This window comes from Malus domestica, chromosome 10, assembly GCF_042453785.1.
Source record: "Malus domestica chromosome 10, GDT2T_hap1".
Lineage (NCBI taxonomy): Eukaryota > Viridiplantae > Streptophyta > Magnoliopsida > Rosales > Rosaceae > Malus > Malus domestica.
The window spans coordinates 38,480,905-38,501,576 of NC_091670.1; the positions used below are offsets into that span (position 1 = coordinate 38,480,905).

Below are 20,672 nucleotides of genomic sequence, written 5' to 3' on the forward strand. Positions count from 1 at the left end.
TTTTTTTTTTACAAATTTTATGTCAACTGATTCAACTGTTTATTCTTTGAGAATACTAAGGAGACTATCTCAAAAGCTTGACTCTCCAACTCTCTGCTAACTCATGTTTTTGATAAAATATTTTATAATTTTAGCACGGAAATTAACATCAAACTATAGAATAGTAGAAAATCTATAGAGAAGCCCACTTTTGAGTCCCTATCTTATTATTTTTCAATTGATCAACTTATATCGTCCTTCCATGTGACCTGACCTCGAAAATTCCTCCAACAACTTAGAATTAGGATCCTCTCCGGATCCTTTTTGTGAGGATCCCGAAGATCCTCCAATCTCTTCCGTTTATCGTATATTGTGCCGTTAGAAATCATTGTAAAATTTTTCATTTAAGATTAAATATAAATAGTATTTGATAAAAATTGGCCGTATGATCTATTATGAACCGATGTGATTGGAAGATCTTCAGGATCCTCACAAAGAGGATCTGGAGAGAATCCTCAATCAACATATTATTGGCTCAAGTTCAAAATGTCCTATTTTAATATATTTTGACTTGGTTTTGCTTGAACAATAAGACATGCTTTTGCTTAATTGATTATTAATTATAAAAATGAAAATGAGTTGCTATCTGCACTTTGAAAAGACTAAAAAGTCCATTCTTTGTGGAAAATATAAAGAAAAAAGGGACATAGGATAACTTTTTTGAAGATCACAATAACAATACGAAAAGAATTGGACAAGTTTTTTCCTACCAATTTCAACCCACATAACAGAATAATAGGTAGCCAAAATGAAAGTGTCAAAGATGCTGTGGATAAAACTAAAATATTGGAGAGCAAAAAATAAACAAAAATGTGCCTATCCGTTTCCCAGTGAATTACAAGGGGAACGACACACACGTCCAAGTCATAGAATTCCAACCGAAACAAGAAACACTACACAACATAAGAAAAAACAGCACAACCTATGCACTCTGGCGATTAATCCAATGTCACTAACAGTATCGATCACTAGCCTATATGACATTACCATCCCTCTCCATGGCATAATACGTAAGAATCGAAACTCGGACAGACGAAAAAATGTCATCGGGGAACGATAGTGGTCCGGTGGATATAGCCATCAATGTTGTGAGGCAGTGGAAGGAGACCTATAGATGGATACCAATATTTGGAGCTGTTGCTGCAATTGCTGCGGCTTTTTTGACTGGTGGAAACAATCTTCCGGCTCCGGTTTGTGTTTTTTGATTAGGGTTCATGTTCATAGTTAATGGCTAGTCACATTTGTTATGCACATGTTCATGTTCATAGATATTTGATGGCCCATTTTATAGCATCTGAAATTTGTTTTTGGTTTGTTTGATGTTTATCAGTTTTCGACACCAATTGAGTCAGGGAGTCTGACACTTCTAAAGGCATTTGTTGTGGCTTGTGTGATCTACGTTCCTGGAGCAGCCTTTGCAAGTTGCGGCTGTTCTGTGAATGACTTGTTTTCTGATGTATGGATTAAAACACTCTATGTTGCTCCAATTCAATTCTATTTTACCTCCAAAGAAATTGGTCGCTATAACATGGATTTTTCTACAACGTGGTTAACTGCACTTTTGAAATTGTGTATTTCATTCATATTATTGATAGTGTTGAAGCTTCTGACCTTATAGTTGTCGATGTGTGACGATATGATTATCAATATGTTGTCGATAAACTTAACTGAAAAAATGTAGTTAACTGCACTCGTAGAAGGGCTGTAACGTATAAATAGCTAATAGAGTTTTCTATATTCCCAGTTTCTCAAGGAAAATCAACCAAGTGAAGGTTTCTTGATGTGGAGTATGGTAGTTGTTCTCATCACTGCAGGTATACTACAACATTAGCATGTTGCTGTATGCAATTTTTTGTATGTTAATTTTCTCATGCCTGTAATTTTTTGGACAGCAACTTGGCTTGCTTTGGCTACATACTTGCAGCTGCCAGTCTCACCGCAGCAATCGATGCAAGGTGCTCTACTGGGAACTATACTTGTTACTGAAGGTTTTAGCTACTTACCCTTGTGGAATAAGGTAATTAAGGTGATATACAGATTCAATTGCTTGATTAGGACGTTGCAGCGAAAACCTTACAAGAGAATGAAAAATGAAAATAATTTCACTTCTCTTCGGTAACTCAACATTCTCTTTGTGCTATTCATTCCGAAAACATGTAAACCTTTGATGTCAAATGCTTACGCTTGTCTTGTCTTTCGCTATTATTCTTTTGTTTCTTACTCTCGAGCAATTGTGAAATACAGAACGCAAATCACAATTTCAATGGCGGAGGAATTCTTTGGATATTTCTTGAATGGACTGTGGCTCCACTCATTGCCTTCGCTTGTGCACTCATACTCTTCAGCGTAATGAAGGCTTCTCTGCTTCGTCGTGAACATGCTGAAAAATGGGTTCTTGTTTTTCTCCCATTTGCCTATGGAATATCTGCTGGACTGCTTTGCCTCTTTTTCATGTTTCAGGTAAATTTCCTTGAGTGCAATTAGTAGTAGAACTTTATTATATATTACATTTTACTTTTGTCGATTTTCCGATGTGAGATTTTTTTCTCCAACACCGTTATCTGCATCAATATCTTCCTTCTTTGTTGTCCATATGGCAGGTCATTCCGTCTATAACAGCGGTTCACAGTTGGGTTACCATTGCTGCAGTTGCCACGGCCACCATGACTGGAGCACTATTATCTTTGGTAACATTTGTAACAAAATAAGATTTTTTTTTTTTAAACCTTCCTTGCCCATATTTATGTTCAACCTTAATTGGGATCTCTACAAAATAGGGTTTGGTGATTCCTTTGGCCATGAAGAAAGTCAATGTAGACAGAAATTACAAGACCAAGAAGAGAAACATGTCTAAATCCATAGACCAAAAGTGCATCGAAAGCCAAGAACAAACATGCATTAGTACAAAATCTTTGGATGACGAAGCGCAGTTTGAAGAAGCCTTGAAAGATTTCATGCAGATGAGAGTCCTTGATACCGTGTACGAAGAAGAGGATGAGAGGAGCTGGGCTTCACCGGACTCAATAAAGGAACCTGAACCCGAACCTACGCCTGCTCATAGTCACTCAGTTTCCGAAGATCAGTCTAACACGGAGAAATCTAGGTCATTTAGGCAGTTGCTTGAATCTTCGCCAAACCAGGGTCAATCAAGGCACTTTCACAAGATTGACAAAATTACAACACCGGTTGAGAATGCCCTTCGGTTCATAAGAGGCTCATCCAAATCAGCTTTTTCTCATGTGAGTCCTATATATGTATTTCGTACTTGCCTGAATGTTCGGTCACATTACCTTACATTACACTAACACCTTGTGCTTATGTAATTGAATAGGCGAACGAGTATGACAGACAGACCCTTGTTCGCCATGCTCTAGCTGAAAAATATGATGATGTTGAAGGCTTGTTCATTTTCCCACAGATTATAGCTTCGTGTATCTTCGCGTAAGTTCATTTCTGCCAGAAAAACAAAAATTCATTTGATATAACGTATAGTGAAGATATTGACACATGGCATTGCAGGCTTATTCAATCTGCTAATGAAGTAGCTGCCATTGTGAGTCCATATGGAGCTATTCTTGATGTATTTCAACACAGGGTGAAATACTCCGGAAATGGGGAATCTGTGGTGAGTTAACGACTGTATACAATCACGAGTCTACCTCTATTTTCCATATCTTATCCTCTTGACCAATCAATATGAGATTCTTGTAGGAATCCATCCATGTGAACTGGTGGTTTAAGGCGATTGGCGGATTTGGTGCAGCAGTTGGTTTCTTGATCTGTGGCAGGAGGCTGACACAGTGCCTAGGTGGGAAGCTCACTTATATAAGCAACTCAAGAGGCTTAGCAGCGCAACTGTCCACTGTAGCAGCAATGATTCTGGTTCATAAGATTAAGCTTCCGGTTTCAAGTGTTCATGTTTTTGTTGGATCGTTAGTAGGAGTTGGGGTCGCAGACGACGCTCGGGTGAGATTCCTTCAAAATACAAGTTCGTTTCTCGTCATCACACACCAAGAACATTTTAACGATAAGTTATAGGAAAACGTTCAGTCAGACCCTTAATGTTTTCGTTTTTTTTGCAGAATGTTAACTGGAAGCTCCTGTTCAAGTTCATATGTGGGTGGGTGCTCACCATTCTTTTTTGCACTGGGATTGCTTATGTCATCTTCTCAGTGTCTATACACTCCCCAGCCTATGTGGTGCCCTAATCTCTCTCCAATTGTTCCATCAACAATCCATTTTGTTCATTTTCTTTTCTTTTCTTTTCTTTTATTCCATTCCTCTATATGTGTGTGTATATATATATTATTTTTATTTTTTAATTCATAAAGCCGACCTCATTTACTGAGATAATACATTATTGTTGTTGTTGATGTGTAACACTCAAATAGTCAAATTTCTGATTAGTCATTTTTGGAAAAACTTCTGTTTTTTTACGTGACATTATGACACATTTGTGTAATACATACACATACATATTTATTTAGTTTATCGGTGTATTTATTTACAGTAATAAATACAGCCTAAAGATGTTTATTTGACAATTTACCAATATTAATGATTGATTTATTTAGTGTGAATGTACCACCTCCATCATTTTTTATGACTTTTTTTGTGAAAGAGCATCACAAGTCACATAATTAAGCCCTTCTTTAAAGGCATTTCTACGACTTCACAACATCAATATAACTTCGCGTAAGAATTGCTTTGACGATTCTCCAACTTTCTCCGTTTTTGTCTTAACATTTTCCTGTCCAAGTCATAAGATAATTGGTCAAAATAAGTACAAAGCCATTTTCTAAAATAGATACATGCATGTTGCTTCCTAAAGGCATTCGAGGAATTTCAATGACTTCTTTGGCGTTTCATGAAGGCTTAGTTTGGGCGGTAGCTAGGGCTTTCAAAAAATTTATATCGAGAGTGATTCACTTCAAATTATTGGAGCTTTGAATTATCCTTTTACCAATTCATCTTCCATTGAACAAATTATGGAGTATATGAAATCATTGCTTCCTTTGATCACTGAGGTCAATTATACTTATGTTCGCTGCCAAGTTAACGGGGTAGCCCATCATCTTGCCTGTTACAGTTTCACAGTCGATTTTTTTTTGCATTTGAACGGACTCTCCTCCAAGATCTATTCTTGACCTACTCTCTGAAGATTGTAACCAAACTTAAGTCGGCTTTTGCCGCTCTTTTATACTCTTTTTCTGGTTGAGTACGAGTACTATCGTTTCCATGATATTTTTTTTTTTGGAGAGATCAAAGATACTAGAGCACGCTTTTGTGTTTGTGTAATTTAATTTGAGATGTGCTATCCACATACCCCATTTTACTTCTCACACATCCTTGATAATTTCTGTCCGTTGATCTTCTTCAATTCATCTGATCCGACGGCCGAAAATTAAAAATATGTGTAAGAAGTAAATTTGGGTGTGTGACTATCACACCCCTTTAATTTTAGTGAAGTATATATTTTGCAACACTAAAAAAGAAGTTGACAGATTAATCCACAATGTTTTACTAAAAAAGTGATTAGTCCAATTGCTAATATGTTTAGGTTTTCACGAAACACGTTTGATCATTGTGTTGTGTGGCGAAGGGCCATCGTCGATTCGCATCAACAATCACCGTTCATCAAAGAGATTCAGAATCTCACGTGGCGAAAGGCCATCGTCGATGACCGTTCATCAAAGAGATTCAGAATCTCTCACGTGCCAAAATTTGCCAAATGGCTCCCGAGGTCTTCTTTCTTTAGTATCTCAGGTCGCGCCTTCTGATTCTCTCTCTTCATAAGACACTGTCAGGATCCCTCTCTCCAAATAACCCACCAATGGCGGCTGTGTCATCACCATTCTCCACTTCACTAGTGGCCCAGAAACCGAGTTTCCCAGTGGATTTCCGGCATGGGTTTTCCACAAGCTTCGATCTTGGCCGCCAGAGGCCGCTCAAAGGGAAGAGTTCCGAGCTGAAGAAGCTGGTGATCTCTGCTAGCACTGGCAATGCTGTTTCTGTCAGTGATTCTGTGCCTTCATTGACTTCTAAGTGAGTACTTCTCGTGATTAAATTTGCTTTTTTCCCCCTCTAATTTACGTTTCGACTCTTTCTGGGTTTGCTTTGCATGCAATAAAGTTTCATTTTTTGGTATTTTTGTGCACTTTTTGGTTGAAATTTACTTGCTTTGTTTCTTGGGTCTCGCTGAATATTTGTGGGGTTTTTGTTATTTTAGCTGCTGGATTTAGTGCTTTTGCATAGAACTGTTTTAACATTGTTATTTTTGTCTTTATTTATTAATATTTAGCGAGTAACATAAATTTTATTTTCATCATTGGGTAATTGGCTTTGATAATTTAATTGTTCCAACCAATAATTTTATCATTGGGTAATTGGCTTTGATAATTTAATTGTTCCAACCAATAATTTTTTTTTTAAGTTCGGGTAAATCGACTTTGATGGTGACCACAGCCAAATTTATATTTACTGTTCAATTTTGGAACTTCAGTTAAAAAGAATGTAACTTTGAAGCATGGATAAGGATACAACACAATACGGTGATACGTAAAATCTCTAAAAACTAGAATACTATACATCATGGATACGGTGATACGTAAAATCTCTAAAAACTAGAATACTATACATCATGGATACAACAATAAAAATATATAATTTGAAACATATTTTAACATGAAAACGTTCAAAAGTTCATTCAAGTGTGGGAGTTATATTCCTTGTTTCAATTAGAGGCAAGCTCTTTGTATTCATCAACTTTCAGCTAAATCTTTGTTTCCTATTAAATTTCTCATCTTAATTTCTCATTTGAAAGTGTAACGGTATCCTAAAAGCTGAATACTTTTATCTGGCAAGTATCCGGAGTATATGATGAGTATCGTATCAGTTGAAGTATCGGATACGGGATACACGACCAAACTAAAGTATCCTTGCTCTCAATGGACCAAGGGAGTGAAAAACTGATGTGGGAGTTAATACTTTTATGGCAAGTGTAGCAAAAGTAAAAGATATAGGCGATGGCTGTGTCAATGAGGCATAATTAGTTCATCATTTCTAAAGCTTTTGTAGCGATGATTCGGAATCCCAGGTCATGGGCCTGGAAGACTATTTCCTTTTTTGTCATGAATGTGCAAGAAATTTTTTATCTGGAAAGACTTCAAGGTGATTTCAAGTTTTCAATTCTGGTTCTATAATCATTTCAGGGTAAAACGCCATACTATTTCAGTGTTTGTTGGGGATGAGAGTGGAATCATAAACCGAATAGCAGGGGTTTTCGCCAGGAGAGGTTACAATATCGAGTCTCTTGCTGTTGGTTTGAACAAGGACAAGGCTCTCTTTACCATAGTTGTGTCTGGGACTGAAAAGGTGTTGAGGCAGGTTGTTGAACAGCTGAACAAGTTGGTGAATGTGATAAAGGTTGGTGGACGTCTTTAGTATTTCGTGTAAAACCTTTTGGTAGTTTCTGCATTATCTTCACTTATAATTCTGCTTTATCAGGTCGAAGACATCTCAAGGGAGCCACAAGTAGAACGTGAACTGATGCTTATCAAACTTAATGCAGATCCAAGTACCCGTGCAGAGGTAAATTTTTGGATCATCCAACCAATATTTGGATAATCGTTCTGATATGTTTAAATGATCCACCCCTAAGAATAATCATCAGTAATATGTGGTTTTAATTCATCTGTATAATTCTCTATAGATAATTTTAAAATGTAATTTTCGCCACAGAACATGTTGATTTGTTATACGTCATGTTGCATTCTATTGTATTTCTGTGTTTTCGGCCCTCTTTTGCGTGTGTACTAGGATGTTGTTGTGTTCTGCATTGGTATTGCAGGCTGGTTAACTTCTTGTTTGATGGTTATCAACACTGTTTAAGATGCTCTTTTATCATTTTAGTTATCATTTTACCTGATCTTGTTTGTGTGATCTGATTTTCAGATAATGTGGTTAGTGGACATCTTCAGAGCAAAAATTGTTGATATCTCTGAACAGTCACTAACAGTTGAGGTGAATTTTAATGCTTATGCCTCCTTTAGTTGTTTAGTTTGCTCAACCCGCATTTGTAAATCTTGGAACTTTTATAAGTTGCTTTAGCCAATATCCTCTTGCCATACAAAGAGTGTGCCGACTTGCAATTTCCTTTATGGCCTCTTATAGTCATACTGGTACCAAATCCATCCATACTTACAAAATCAGTTCATCTCAGATTACTGGGGACCCTGGGAAGGTGGTTGCTGTTCAAAGAAACTTAAGCAAGTTTGGGATCAAAGAGCTTGCAAGAACTGGAAAGGCAAGTTCTATATTTTGCATTCTGATGTTGATGTCCATTTATGCATGTGTTAATGGCTGCAACCGTCTTAAACAACGCATGCAACGAGTCATATGTGTAGGATATCCAATAATTAAACGGTTCATGAGTGGCCAAAGAACTTGAACTGTCAAGATGTTCACGACTAACAATTTGGAATAGTATTCCCAATCAGGAAGATACTTATTGTTGTCATGGAGATGCTAAGACAATTTTCTATGGGAGTTGAACATCGTTGTGCACTGGCATTGATGAGTAATGGATGATATTTGTCAACCGCTTCCTTTGTACTTCCCATAATTCTTGATTTCTCTGTTGCATATGTTCTCCCAAAATGCATTTTGAACTTGCAATCAATGATGCAAATTAAGTTAGGGTGGTCATGCAACCCGTCTAGATGTTGACGCACTTTTTTTTCCCTTCAATCTTTTATACGTTATGCAAGTATCATCTAAGTGAGGTGTTCAATTTGACTCGTCCGACAGATTGCTTTGAGACGAGAAAAGATGGGTGCAACAGCTCCTTTCTGGAGATTTTCTGCAGATTCTTATCCAGATCTTGAGAAGTCCACGTCTGATGGTGCTCTTGCAGTGAAAGCAAATCGTACGCTCAATGGTGATGCTGTTACTGCCTCAAGGGTATGTTTTTTTGTTGTTCTTTTTCTATCGAGCAGATTTCATATGTGCGGTTAATTTCTCTACATGCACGCATAGTTATCTAATTCTTATTTATATGGAATCCTTTTTAGTAACGCTGAAAGGGGTTCTCCTATCATATAATGGGTGCCTCATTCACAATACATTCCAGATATTTAGTTATTTATATGTCGCACAACAAACTGTGTTGTCCTCTGATAAAATCATTAACTGTTATCATTTACGACGATAACATGTATGTGCACAGCTTTTACTCTTGCCTTTGCCATTTTGGATTGAACATAAGCGAACCTCATTTCATTATTGCAGGGCGACGTTTACCCCGTGGAGCCCTATGATGACTTCCGTTTGAATACAGTTCTTGATGCGCATTGGGGTGTTCTCTATGATGAAGATGTAAGTTTCTTTACAATAATCAATTCATTTTGTGTTTCACTTAAGTCCAAATATTGCCTTGTATGAGACGTACAAGGAGGCAAAAGAACGGAGATACAAGGAGGCAAAAGAACGGAGAATTAGATGGAGACCTCAACCATAGAATACAAGCTAGATGGATGAAGTGGAAGAGTGCATCTGGCGTGTTGTGTGACCATCGTATGCCACTGAAGCTCAAGGGCAAATTTTATAGGACGGCAATAAGGCTGGCGATGCTGTATGGCACAGAATGTTGGGTGGTGAAGCATCAACACGTACATAAAATGGGTGTAGTGGAGATGAGGATGCTTCATTGGATGTGTGGGCACACGAGAAAGGATAAGATTAGGAATGAGGATATCCGAGGTAAAGTAGGAGTAGTCGAAATTGAAGGAAAGATGAGAGAAAATCGGTTACGATGGTTTGGACATGTGCAAAGAAGGCCTACTTACGCTCCGGTTCGAAGATGTGACTACGGGACAGAGGTTCAGGGCCGATGGGGTAGAGGAAGACCTAGGAAAACTTTGGAAGAGACCCTAAGAAAAGACTTAGAGTACTTGGATCTAACGGATGACATGACACAGAACCGAGCGCAATGGTGTTCTAGGATTCATATAGCCGACCCCACTCAGTGAAAAAGGCTTTGTTGTTGTTGTTGTTGTTGATGATGAGACGTACAAGGTGGAAAAATCGATGTATCTGCTTAGGAAGTAGGCTCTTTATTCATGTTTGCTTTACTCTACAAACCAATGCCATTGAAACCTTACCTGTGCCGTTCATTCTAATATGCAGTCAACTGGGGTTCGATCACACACCTTGTCTATGATTGTAAATGACTATCCTGGAGTTCTAAACACAGTTACAGGAGTCCTGTCCCGAAGAGGTTATAACATTCAGGTTTGTTGATTCTGATCCGCGCTCACTTTTTACATTTGGTTTTCTTGGGCCTTTGCTCATGTGGTCATTGGATTTCATTTCACACTTCTAGAGCCTGGCTGTGGGGCCTGCTGAAGTGGAGGGGCTTTCTCGCATTACAACAGTTGTTCCCGGTACAGACGATTCAATATCCAAGTTGGTTCAGCAACTCCACAAGTTGATAGATCTTCATGAGGTGAGGGTTACAATGTTCAAATATGCAAATTAAAAAAAGAAAACTAATGAAAAGGGCTTGAAAACTTTGAGTTTTAATGATAAGGACAAAATAAAGGGTAAAGTGAATAGTACCAGGATTGACTTTTTAGTGTAAAAATGTGGTTTTTCGTTAAAGTAAACAGTACCGGGTGCTTTTCGTTAAAGTTCCCAATTAAAAAATGTATTGAAAAAGCTCGTACACAACTTGAAACTCTGCATTTCCGATTCTAATCACTTTTTGCAAGTCAAATGCCATTGTTTCAGTCGCAATCTGGTCGGTGTGGTAGGTTGGGGTTGATGACTAAATATAAAGTAGTTCTATGACCCATGATCTTTTTTTTCCCCTCTCCATATTTCGATTAATCAAAATCTGCTCCTCAGTTATCTGTCAGTCATCGATACTAGGCAGCCTTGATAATAAGATCCTACCGAATTCAACATTGATGAGTTAATGAGTGTTAATTTTGAGATGATGAAGTTTTTCCAAGGTTAATCACAAAATAAGATTTGTTCATGCCTTCATGGATGATAACGCTGGTTGTTCCTCCAGGTTCGGGATATTAGTCACTTACCGTTTGCTGAGCGAGAGTTGATGTTGATAAAGATTGCTGTGAACACTACTGCTAGAAGGGATGTTCTTGATATTGCCAGCATTTTCCGTGCCAAAGCTGTTGATGTGTCCGATCATACAATTACCCTTGAGGTTGAGGCTTTTTCCCGCACTCCTATTGTTTGTTATACTTTCACAAAAATTCTAGAAGCAGGGTAGTTGTTCTTGCTTTCCTTTGGTCCTTGGAGTTTGGACCATGACTCATCTCCCTGAGTAAGACTAATAGCAATAGATGGCGATACCATTCATGGATTCTCACATACAGAACAAGAATTTGTGAGTTACTAGTCTTATGGAATCTGTTGAGAAGTTCTGCCTCCGAACAGGATCAATGTCAGCGTGGTTCTTGTATTTAGTTGTATTAATGAATGCGATTATCGCTAATCTTACTAATACGATCTACTCATGATTGTTTTCAGCTAACTGGTGATTTAAATAAGATGGTTGCACTGCAGAAGTTACTAGAGCCCTATGGGATTTGCGAGGTCTGTTTTCTCATTCTTTTGTTGGTCTTGTACTGAACAATTAACTTAGCATATAAATTTCAGGTTTCCACATGAGCTTTGGTCCTCATGTCTTAACATTGTTTTTCCTCCTTGAAGGTTGCGCGGACTGGGAGGGTGGCGTTACAGCGGGAGTCTGGTGTGGATTCCACATATCTCCGCGGATACCCCCTTCCGTTGTAATGCCAGTTCCTCGCCCATTTCCTCTCTTGCCATCCATTTTGACGAGCTCACTGTGTGCCTAGCTTTGTTCATATACAACAACAACAACAACAACAACAACAAAGCCTTTTCCCACTAAGTGGGGTCGGCTATATGAATCCTAGAACGCCATTGCGCTCGGTTTTGTGTCATGTCCTCCGTTAGATCCCAGTACTCTAAGTCTTTTCTTAGAGTCTCTTCCAAAGTTTTCCTAGGTCTTCCTCTACCCCTTCGGCCCTGAACCTCTGTCCCGTAGTCACATCTTCGAACCGGAGCGTCATTCGGCCTTCTTTGCACATGTCCAAATCACCGGAGCCGATTTTCTCTCATCTTTCCTACAATTTCGGCTACTCCTACTTTACCTCGGATATCCTCATTCCCAATCTTATCCTTTCTCGTGTGCCCACACATCCCACGAAGCATCCTCATCTCCGCTACACCCATTTTGTGTACGTGTTGATGCTTCACCGCCCAACATTCTGTGCCATACAACATCGCTGGCCTTATTGCCGTCCTATAAAATTTTCCCTTGAGCTTCAGTGGCCTACGACGGTCACACAACACGCCGGATGCATTCTTACACTTCATCCATCCAGCTCGTATTCTATGGTTGAGATCTCCATCTAATTCTCCGTTCTCTTGCAAGATAGATCCTAGGTAGCAAAAACGGTCGCTTTTTGTGATCTTCGCTAGATTGCTCCGGTCATTAGCGTGGATAAGTATATAAATGGATAGAGATAGGAAAGCAAACACAAGATGTACGTGGTTCACCCAGATTGGCTACGTCCACGGAATAGAAGAGTTCTCATTAATTGTGAAGGGTTTACACAAGTACAAAGGTTCAAGCTCTCCTTTAGTGAGTACAAGTGAATGATTTAGTACAAATGACATTAGGAAATATTGTGGGAGAATGATCTCGTAATCACGAAACTTCTAAGTATCGGAGTGTGGTGTCGTCTTGACTTGCCTTATCTGTCTCATAGGTAGATGTGGCATCTTCTCTGGAAGTACTCTTCCTCCATCCAGGGGTGGTATCTTTAACTGGTGGAGATGCACAAGGTAATGTATCAATTTCACTTGAAGCTTACTTGTAGTTTCAGGCTTGGTCAAGCGCGATACAAACCATGTAGTAGGAGTCCCCCAAGTCGCCGAGCTAGGGGGTCTGCTGAAAGAGGTGACAGACAAGGTAAGCAATCAGAGCTCCGACTGATTGTTCACCTTCTCCCCATCTTGCAGCAGCATGAAGGATAAAGAGAAGAAAAATGAGAAGAGATGATATGAGATACTTTTGCTTTTGAAGAAGTAACTTTCCACAGGCTTATTCTTGAACTGAGCTGGAGGGTTTTCTGGTTTCCTCCAGAGTATAAGGCCGACTGAAGAATTTGAGGGTCAAAACAAGTCCATCAAATCTAGAGTACGTTCCACCCTGCTGATATGGGATACTTTTGCTTTTGACAGAGTAATGGATGTATCGGCACGTGTGCTGTTACGCTTGTCTCCACATGCTTCCTTGTATCCTTCGCACTTGCCCTATCTGTTCCTCAAGCAGATGCGGAATCTTCCCTGGAAATATAAGATGTTGAAGATGAGTACTCGAGAGCAATGCCAGGTAAGTAATCAGGTAAGGGGTTCCAGGCAGTCAGTTCCTGGCTGGAAGCTTGATTCCAAGTGCTGACTGATTGCTCTCTTTCTCCTTGTCTTGCAGGTAAAAACAAGGCCAAAGGAAAAGACAGGGAAAAAGCATGATATGGGATACTCTTGCTTTTAACCCTGATGATATGAGATATTCTTGCTCTAGTATAGCTTGTTTGCAGAGGTATTATCGGGGGGAAGGAAAGCTGAATATTTCGAAAGGCTTCGTTGGGAGTGCCCTCTCAGATATGATGAAGGGTTGAGCATTTTTGCAGGTCTGCCTGTCTGTTGGGGATGGAGGTCGACATATATAGGAGTCTCCCTAAGAAGTAGTAATGCTATTCCTTTACCCTGCTTGGTCATAGCACGGTAGTGGGAGCTGCCAGTTTCACATGTTTTAACTCTGTCAGAGCACTTTGAAAAAGTGGTCTGTGCTATCTGGCTCTCGAGATTCGGAGAACGATGCCTTTTCGATTTTTGAGAAAGCAATCATGCTGGGGGTCTGGCTCTCGAGATTCGGAGAGCAGTGTCTCTTCGATTTTTGAGAAAGTAATCATGTTGGGAGTTTGGCTCTCGAGATTCGGAGGGCGGTGCCTCTTCGATTTTGGAGCAAGCAATCTGTTGGGAGTGTTGTCTCGAATGTGAGTAAAGGTTGGGCATGTTTGCTAGTCTACCTTGCCACGAAGCACAAAGGTTAACACACAGGGACTTTCCAATTATCCAGCAATGGTACTGTTCCTTTACCCTCTCTTCGATTTTGAGAAAGTAGTCATGTTGGGAGTCTGGCTCTCGAGATTCGGAGGACGGTGTCTCTTCGATTTTGGAGCAAGCAATCTTGTTGGGAGTGTTTTCTCGAATGTGAGTAAAGGTTGGGCATGTTTGCTAGTCTACCTTGCCACAAAGCACATAGGTTGACAAGCAGGGACTTTCCAATTATCCAGCAGTGGTACTGTTCCTTTACCCTTGTGGGTAATAATATGGTAGCTAGACCTTCAAAATTTATGTGTCTAAACTTTGTTAGTGCTGTTTCTTTGCTATTCTTTTACCTTTCTTGGTCAGAGCGATGTAGTGGGAGTTGCAAGCTTCACGTGCTCAACTTTGGCAGAGAACTTTGGCAAAGTTATCTGTGGTACCCATGAGCTATTGTTGCGTGTGGGAAGTGGGTGATTGAACAGTAAGATTCATGTGCTTTCTACTTCACCAGAAGTCTTCGACAGAATGCCCATAATTTCTGCAAAGCTGAGTGTGCGTGTGACAGGTGCTGACAAGGCTAGAAAAGTAGGTGCCTCTTCGATTTCTGAGATCGGCCCTCGTGGTCTCTAAGCAGCCCAGCTTTTGAGAAAAGCGAGCACCTCTTCGATTGATTCGGAGAACGATGCCTCATCGATTTTTGAGAAAGCAATCATGCTGGGGGTCTGGCTCTCGAAGATTCGGGGAGCAGTGTCTCTTCGATTTTTGAGAAAGTAATCATGTTGGGAGTCTGGCTCTCGAGATTCGGAGGGCGGTGCCTCTTCGATTTTGGAGCAAGCAATCTTGTTGGGAGTATTTTCTCGAATGTGAGTAAAGGTTGGGCATGTTTGCTAGTCTACCTTGCCACGAAGCACAGAGGTTGACACACAGGGACTTTCCAATTATCCAGCAATGGTACTGTTCCTTTACCCTCTCTTCGATTTTTAAGAAAGAAGTCATGTTGGGAGTCTGGCTCTTGAGATTCGGAGGACGGTGCCTCTTCGATTTTGGAGCAAGCAATCTTATTGGGAGTGTTTTCTCGAATGTGAGTAAAGGTTGGGCATGTTTGCTAGTCTACCTTGCCACGAAGCACATAGGTTGACACACAGGGACTTTCCAATTATCCAGCAGTGGTACTATTCCTTTACCCTTGTGGGTAATAATATGGTAGCTAGACCTTCAAAATTTATGGGTCTAAACTTTGTTAGTGCTGTTTCTTTGCTATTCTTTTACCCTTCTTGGTCAGAGCGATGTAGTGGAAGCTGCAAGCTTCACGTGCTCAACTTTGGCAGAGAACTTTGGCAAAGTTATCTGTGGTACCCATGAGCTATTGTTGCGTGTGGGAAGTGGGTGATTGAACAGTAAGATTCATGTGTTTTCTACTTCCCCAGAAGTCTTCGACAGAATGCCCATAATTTCCGCAAAGCTGAGTGTGCGTGTGACAGGTGCTGACAAGGCTGGAAAAGTAGGTGCCTCTTCGATTTCTGAGATTGGCCCTCGTGGTCTCTGGGGAGCCCAGCTTTTGAGAAAGCGAGCGCCTCTTCGATTTCTGAGATCAGCCTTCGAGGTCTTTGAGCAGCCCAACTTTTGAGAAAGCAAACGCCTCTTCGATTTCTGAGATCAACCCTCGTGATCTCTAAGCAGCCCAGCTTTTGAGAAAGCAAACGCCTCTTCGATTTCTGAGCAGGCGCCTCTTCGATTTCTGAAGCTCCGTCAAGTGCAGATTTTTATAGGGGCTGGCATTAAGTTCCAAAGCACACTTGAATCTCCACCAGTAGAAGCTTCATTCTTGCACTTCTAAGATCTTGATTTGTCCGACCTCTTCTCTCTTCAACACCTTTGAAAATGTCTGGCCCCTCCGACCGTCGTTTTGACTTGAACCTTGTTGAAGAGGCAGCCCCGCCTTCTCCAGACAACATATGGCGCCCATCCTTCGTCTCCCCTACTGGTCCTCTTACCGTTGGGGATTCCGTGATGAAGAATGATATGACCGCTGCGGTGGTGGCCAGGAACCTTCTCACTCCCAAAGATAACAGACTACTTTCCAAACGGTCTGATGAGTTAGCTGTTAAGGATTCGCTGGCTCTCAGTGTTCAATGTGCAGGTTCTGTGTCTAATATGGCCCAACGCCTATTTGCTCGAACCCGCCAAGTTGAATCATTGGCGGCTGAAGTGATGAGTCTCAAACAGGAGATTAGAGGGCTCAAGCATGAGAATAAACAGTTGCACCGGCTCGCACATGACTATGCTACAAACATGAAGAGGAAGCTTGACCAGATGAAGGAAACTGATGGTCAGGTTTTACTTGATCATCAGAGATTTGTGGGTTTGTTCCAAAGGCATTTATTGCCTTCGTCTTCTGGGGCTGTACCGCGTAATGAAGCTCCAAATGATCAACCTCTGATGCCTCCTCCTTTTAGGGTTCTGTCCAGTACTGAGGCTCCAAATGATCCCCCTCCGGTGCCTTCTCTTTCTGGGGCTCTACCGACTGCTGAGACTTCTCCTAAGCAACTTTTGTGAAGGCTCCCTCTTGTGTGTTTATTTTGACTCATGTATATGTACATATTTGTAGCTTATCGGGGATATCAATAAATAAGCTTTCCTTCATTTCAACGTATTGTGTTAAATACACCAAAGCCTTCTTCGCTAAGTTCTTTGAATTTTCTTTTGTTGAAGCTTGTATGTTGAAGCTTTCTGAGTGGAGCATGTAGGTTGGGGTAGTGTTCCCTTAATTTTCCGAGTGAGGAAAACTTCTCGGTTGGAGACTTGGAAAATCCAAGTCACTGAGTGGGATCGGCTATATGAATCTTAGAACGCCATTGTGCTCGATCATGTGTCATGTCCTTCGTTAGATCCAAGTACTCTAAGTCTTTTCTTAGAGTCTCTTCCAAAGTTTTCCTAGGTCTTCCTCTACCCCTTCGGCCCTGAACCTCTGTCCCATAGTCGCATCTTCTAATCGGAGCGTCAGTAGGCCTTCTTTGCACATGTCCAAACCACCGTAACCGATTTTCTCTCATCTTTCCTTCAATTTCGGCTACTCCTACTTTACCCCGGATATCCTCATTCCTAATCTTATCCTTTCTCGTGTGCCCACACATCCAACGAAGCATCCTCATCTCCGCTACACCCATTTTGTGTACGTGTTGATGTTTCACCGCCCAACATTCTGTGCCATACAGCATCGCCGGCCTTATTGCCGTCCTATAAAATTTTCCCTTGAGCTTCAGTGGCATACGGCGGTCACATAACACGCCGGATGCACTCTTCCACTTCATCCATCCAGCTTGTATTCTATGGTTGAGATCTCCATCTAATTCTCCGTTCTTTTGCAAGATAGATCCTAGGTAACGAAAACGGTCGCTCTTTGGTATTTCTTGATCTCCGATCCTCACCCCTAACTCGTTTTGGCCTCCATTTGCACTGAACTTGCACTCCATATATTCTGTCTTTGATCGGCTTAGGCGAAGACCTTTAGATTCCAACACTTCTCTCCAAAGGTTAAGCTTTGCATTTACCCCTTCCTGAGTTTCATCTATCAACACTATATCGTCTGCGAACAGCATACACCAAGGAATATCATCTTGAATATGTCCTGTTAACTCATCCATTACCAACGCAAAAAGGTAAGGACTTAAGGATGAGCCTTGATGTAATCCTACAGTTATGGGAAAGCTTTCGGTTTGTCCTTCATGAGTTCTTACGGCAGTCTTTGCTCCTTCATACATATCCTTTATAGCTTGGATATATGCTACTCGTACTCCTTTCTTCTCTAAAATCCTCCAAAGAATGTCTCTTGGGACCCTATCATACGCTTTTTCCAAATCTATAAAGACCATGTGTAAATCCTTTTTCTCATCTCTATATCTTTCCATCAATCTTCGTAAGAGATAGATTGCCTCCATGGTTGAGCGCCCTGGCATGAACCCGAATTGGTTGTCCGAAACCCGTGTCTCTTGCCTCAATCTATGCTCAATGACTCTCTCCCAGAGCTTCATTGTATGACTCATTAGCTTAATACCCCTATAGTTCATGCAATTTTGTACGTCGCCCTTATTCTTGTAGATAGGCACCAAAGTGCTCGTTCGCCACTCATTTGGCATCTTCTTCGTTTTCAAAATCCTATTGAAAAGGTCAGTGAGCCATGTTATACCTGTCTCTCCCAAAAGTTTCCACACTTCGATTGGTATATCGTCTGGGCCTATTGCTTTTTTATGCTTCATCTTCTTCAAAGCTACAACCACTTCTTCCTTCCGGATTCGACGATAAAAAGAGTAGTTTCTACACTCTTCTGAGTTACTCAACTCCCCTAAAGAAGCACTCATTTCATGTCCTTCATTGAAGAGATTATGAAAATAACCTCTCCATCTGTCTTTAACCGCGTTCTCTGTAGCAAGAACCTTTCCATCCTCATCCTTGATGCACCTCACTTGGTTTAGGTCCCTTGTCTTCTTTTCCCTTGCTCTAGATAGTTTATAGATATCCAACTCTCTTTCTTTGGTATCTAGTCGTTTATACATATCGTCGTAAGCCGCTAACTTAGCTTCTCTGACAGCTTTCTTCGCCTCTTGCTTCGCTTTTCTATACCTTTCACCATTTTCATCGGTCCTCTCCTTGTATAAGGCTTTACAACATTTCTTCTTAGCCTTCACCTTTGTTTGTACCTCCTCATTCCACCACCAAGATTCCTTTTGGTGTGGGGCAAAGCCCTTGGACTCTCCTAATACCTCTTTTGCTACTTTTCGGATACAACTAGCCATGGAATCCCACATTTGGCTAGCTTCCCCCTCTCTATCCCACACACATTGGGTGATTACCTTCTCTTTGAAAATGGCTTGTTTTTCTTCTTTTAGATTCCACCATCTAGTCCTTGGGCACTTCCAAGTCTTGTTCTTTTGTCTTACTCTTTTGATATGTACATCCATCACCAACAAGCGATGTTGATTAGCCACGCTCTCTCCTGGTATAACTTTGCAATCCTTACAAGTTATACGATCCCCTTTCCTCATTAGAAGAAAATCTATTTGTGTTTTTGACGACCCACTCTTGTAGGTGATCACATGTTCTTCTCTCTTCTTAAAGAAGGTGTTGGCTAAGAAGAGATCATATGCCATTGCAAAATCCAAGATAGCTTCCCCATCCTCGTTTCTCTCCCCAAAACCATGGCCACCATGAAAACCTCCATAGTTGCCTGTCTTCCTGCCCACGTGTCCATTTAAATCTCCTCCTATAAATAACTTCTCCGTCTGAGCAATTCCTTGCACCAAGTCTCCAAGATCTTCCCAAAATTTCTCCTTCGAACTCGTATCCAACCCTACTTGAGGTGCGTACGCACTAATCACATTGATAAGTTCTTGTCCTATTACAATCTTGATTGCCATGATTCTATCTCCTACCCTCTTGACATCTACAACATCTTGTACCAAGGTCTTGTCCACGATGATGCCAACACCGTTTCTCGTTCTATTTGTGCCCGAATACCAAAGTTTAAACCCTGAGTTTTCTAGATCCTTTGCCTTACTACCAACCCACTTAGTTTCTTGTAGGCACATAATATTTATCCTTCTCCTCACCATAACTTCCACTACTTCCATAGATTTTCCCGTTAAGGTTCCTATATTCCACGTTCCTAAACGCATTTTGCTCTCTTGAACTCTACCCTTCTGTCCTAGCTTCTTCACCCTCCCCCGTCTAATAGGATCAAAGTACTTCTTTTGTGTGTCCCGGGTAAAGTTGATAGGAGCATATGCTCCCAAACAACTTTGAGTGGAGTCGTTCGAAAAGAAGTTTCTATGGCCCCCTTGCTCATTTAACACTGCATCCGGGTGCCGATGGAGATACAGCGACCCTTGCTCACTTATCACTGTGCTCGGGCCACACAGCGCGCCACTTACGGGTGACGCCCTAGCTTTAGCGCGATTTTCTTCTGGATTCATTTTCATAAGGATTCGACGTGATCATGGAGTGCCGGCTGTCGACTACCTGACGCCCTCCCCCTCCTCCTTTATCCGGGCTTGGGACCGGCCATGTAAGACATAGGCGGAGTTAGCTTTGTTCATATGATAAGGAATAAAAATCCAGTTGGGCTGTTAGGTCTAAAGAAAGAGTGAATCAACCAACGTCTTCTTTTGGAGATCATTGATAAACACTGGATAGAAGATCCGACTCCCACGAACCCTGTGATGGTAAGCCGGTGTTTTACCCGGGAAGCAATGTATGGAGGTTAAATTAAGAAAGTAGAGTGTGTCAGTCAGTGTTTAAGGCTTAGGTTACTAAATTTATGTTGTATCAGTGCAACAAGCACATGTATGTTTGTGATAGCACATTAGCTCTTGTTCTTCCTTGCAGAGAATTCAGCAGATCAAATTCTTCAATGGGGGTAACGAACGAATCGAGGTTTTCAGCGACTATTCCCTGATCGTTCGTTACCCCGAAAA

At 40.9% G+C, this 20,672-nt stretch overlaps 2 protein-coding genes across 3 annotated transcripts; both read left to right on the forward strand.

The window, feature by feature from the left end:
- Positions 1–911: 911 nt before the first annotated feature.
- Positions 912–4,427, forward strand: LOC103446294 (phosphate permease PHO89-like). The gene is made up of 11 exons (XM_070807183.1): positions 912–1,229; positions 1,370–1,495; positions 1,784–1,853; positions 1,932–2,056; positions 2,284–2,499; positions 2,640–2,726; positions 2,817–3,278; positions 3,371–3,480; positions 3,559–3,664; positions 3,751–4,005; positions 4,122–4,427. The coding sequence occupies exons 1-11, from the start codon at positions 1,080–1,082 to the stop codon at positions 4,245–4,247; spliced, it is 1,833 nt and encodes a 610-aa protein (XP_070663284.1). The 5' UTR covers positions 912–1,079; the 3' UTR covers positions 4,248–4,427.
- A 1,336-nt stretch (positions 4,428–5,763) lies between these two features.
- On the forward strand, positions 5,764–20,587 carry LOC103412455 (acetolactate synthase small subunit 2, chloroplastic-like). 2 transcript variants are annotated; one of them, XM_070807184.1, is made up of 13 exons: positions 5,764–6,084; positions 7,251–7,464; positions 7,546–7,629; positions 7,993–8,061; positions 8,261–8,344; positions 8,848–9,000; positions 9,328–9,414; positions 10,225–10,329; positions 10,421–10,543; positions 11,114–11,266; positions 11,593–11,658; positions 11,776–11,913; positions 20,275–20,587. In XM_070807184.1, exons 1-12 carry the CDS (start codon positions 5,873–5,875, stop codon positions 11,857–11,859), a joined length of 1,434 nt encoding a protein of 477 aa, XP_070663285.1. In that variant the 5' UTR covers positions 5,764–5,872; the 3' UTR covers positions 11,860–11,913; positions 20,275–20,587. The 2 variants fall into 2 exon arrangements, with proteins under 2 accessions (XP_070663285.1, XP_028966136.2); XM_029110303.2 differs by having other exon boundaries at positions 11,776–11,918; positions 20,282–20,471.
- Positions 20,588–20,672: the final 85 nt, after the last annotated feature.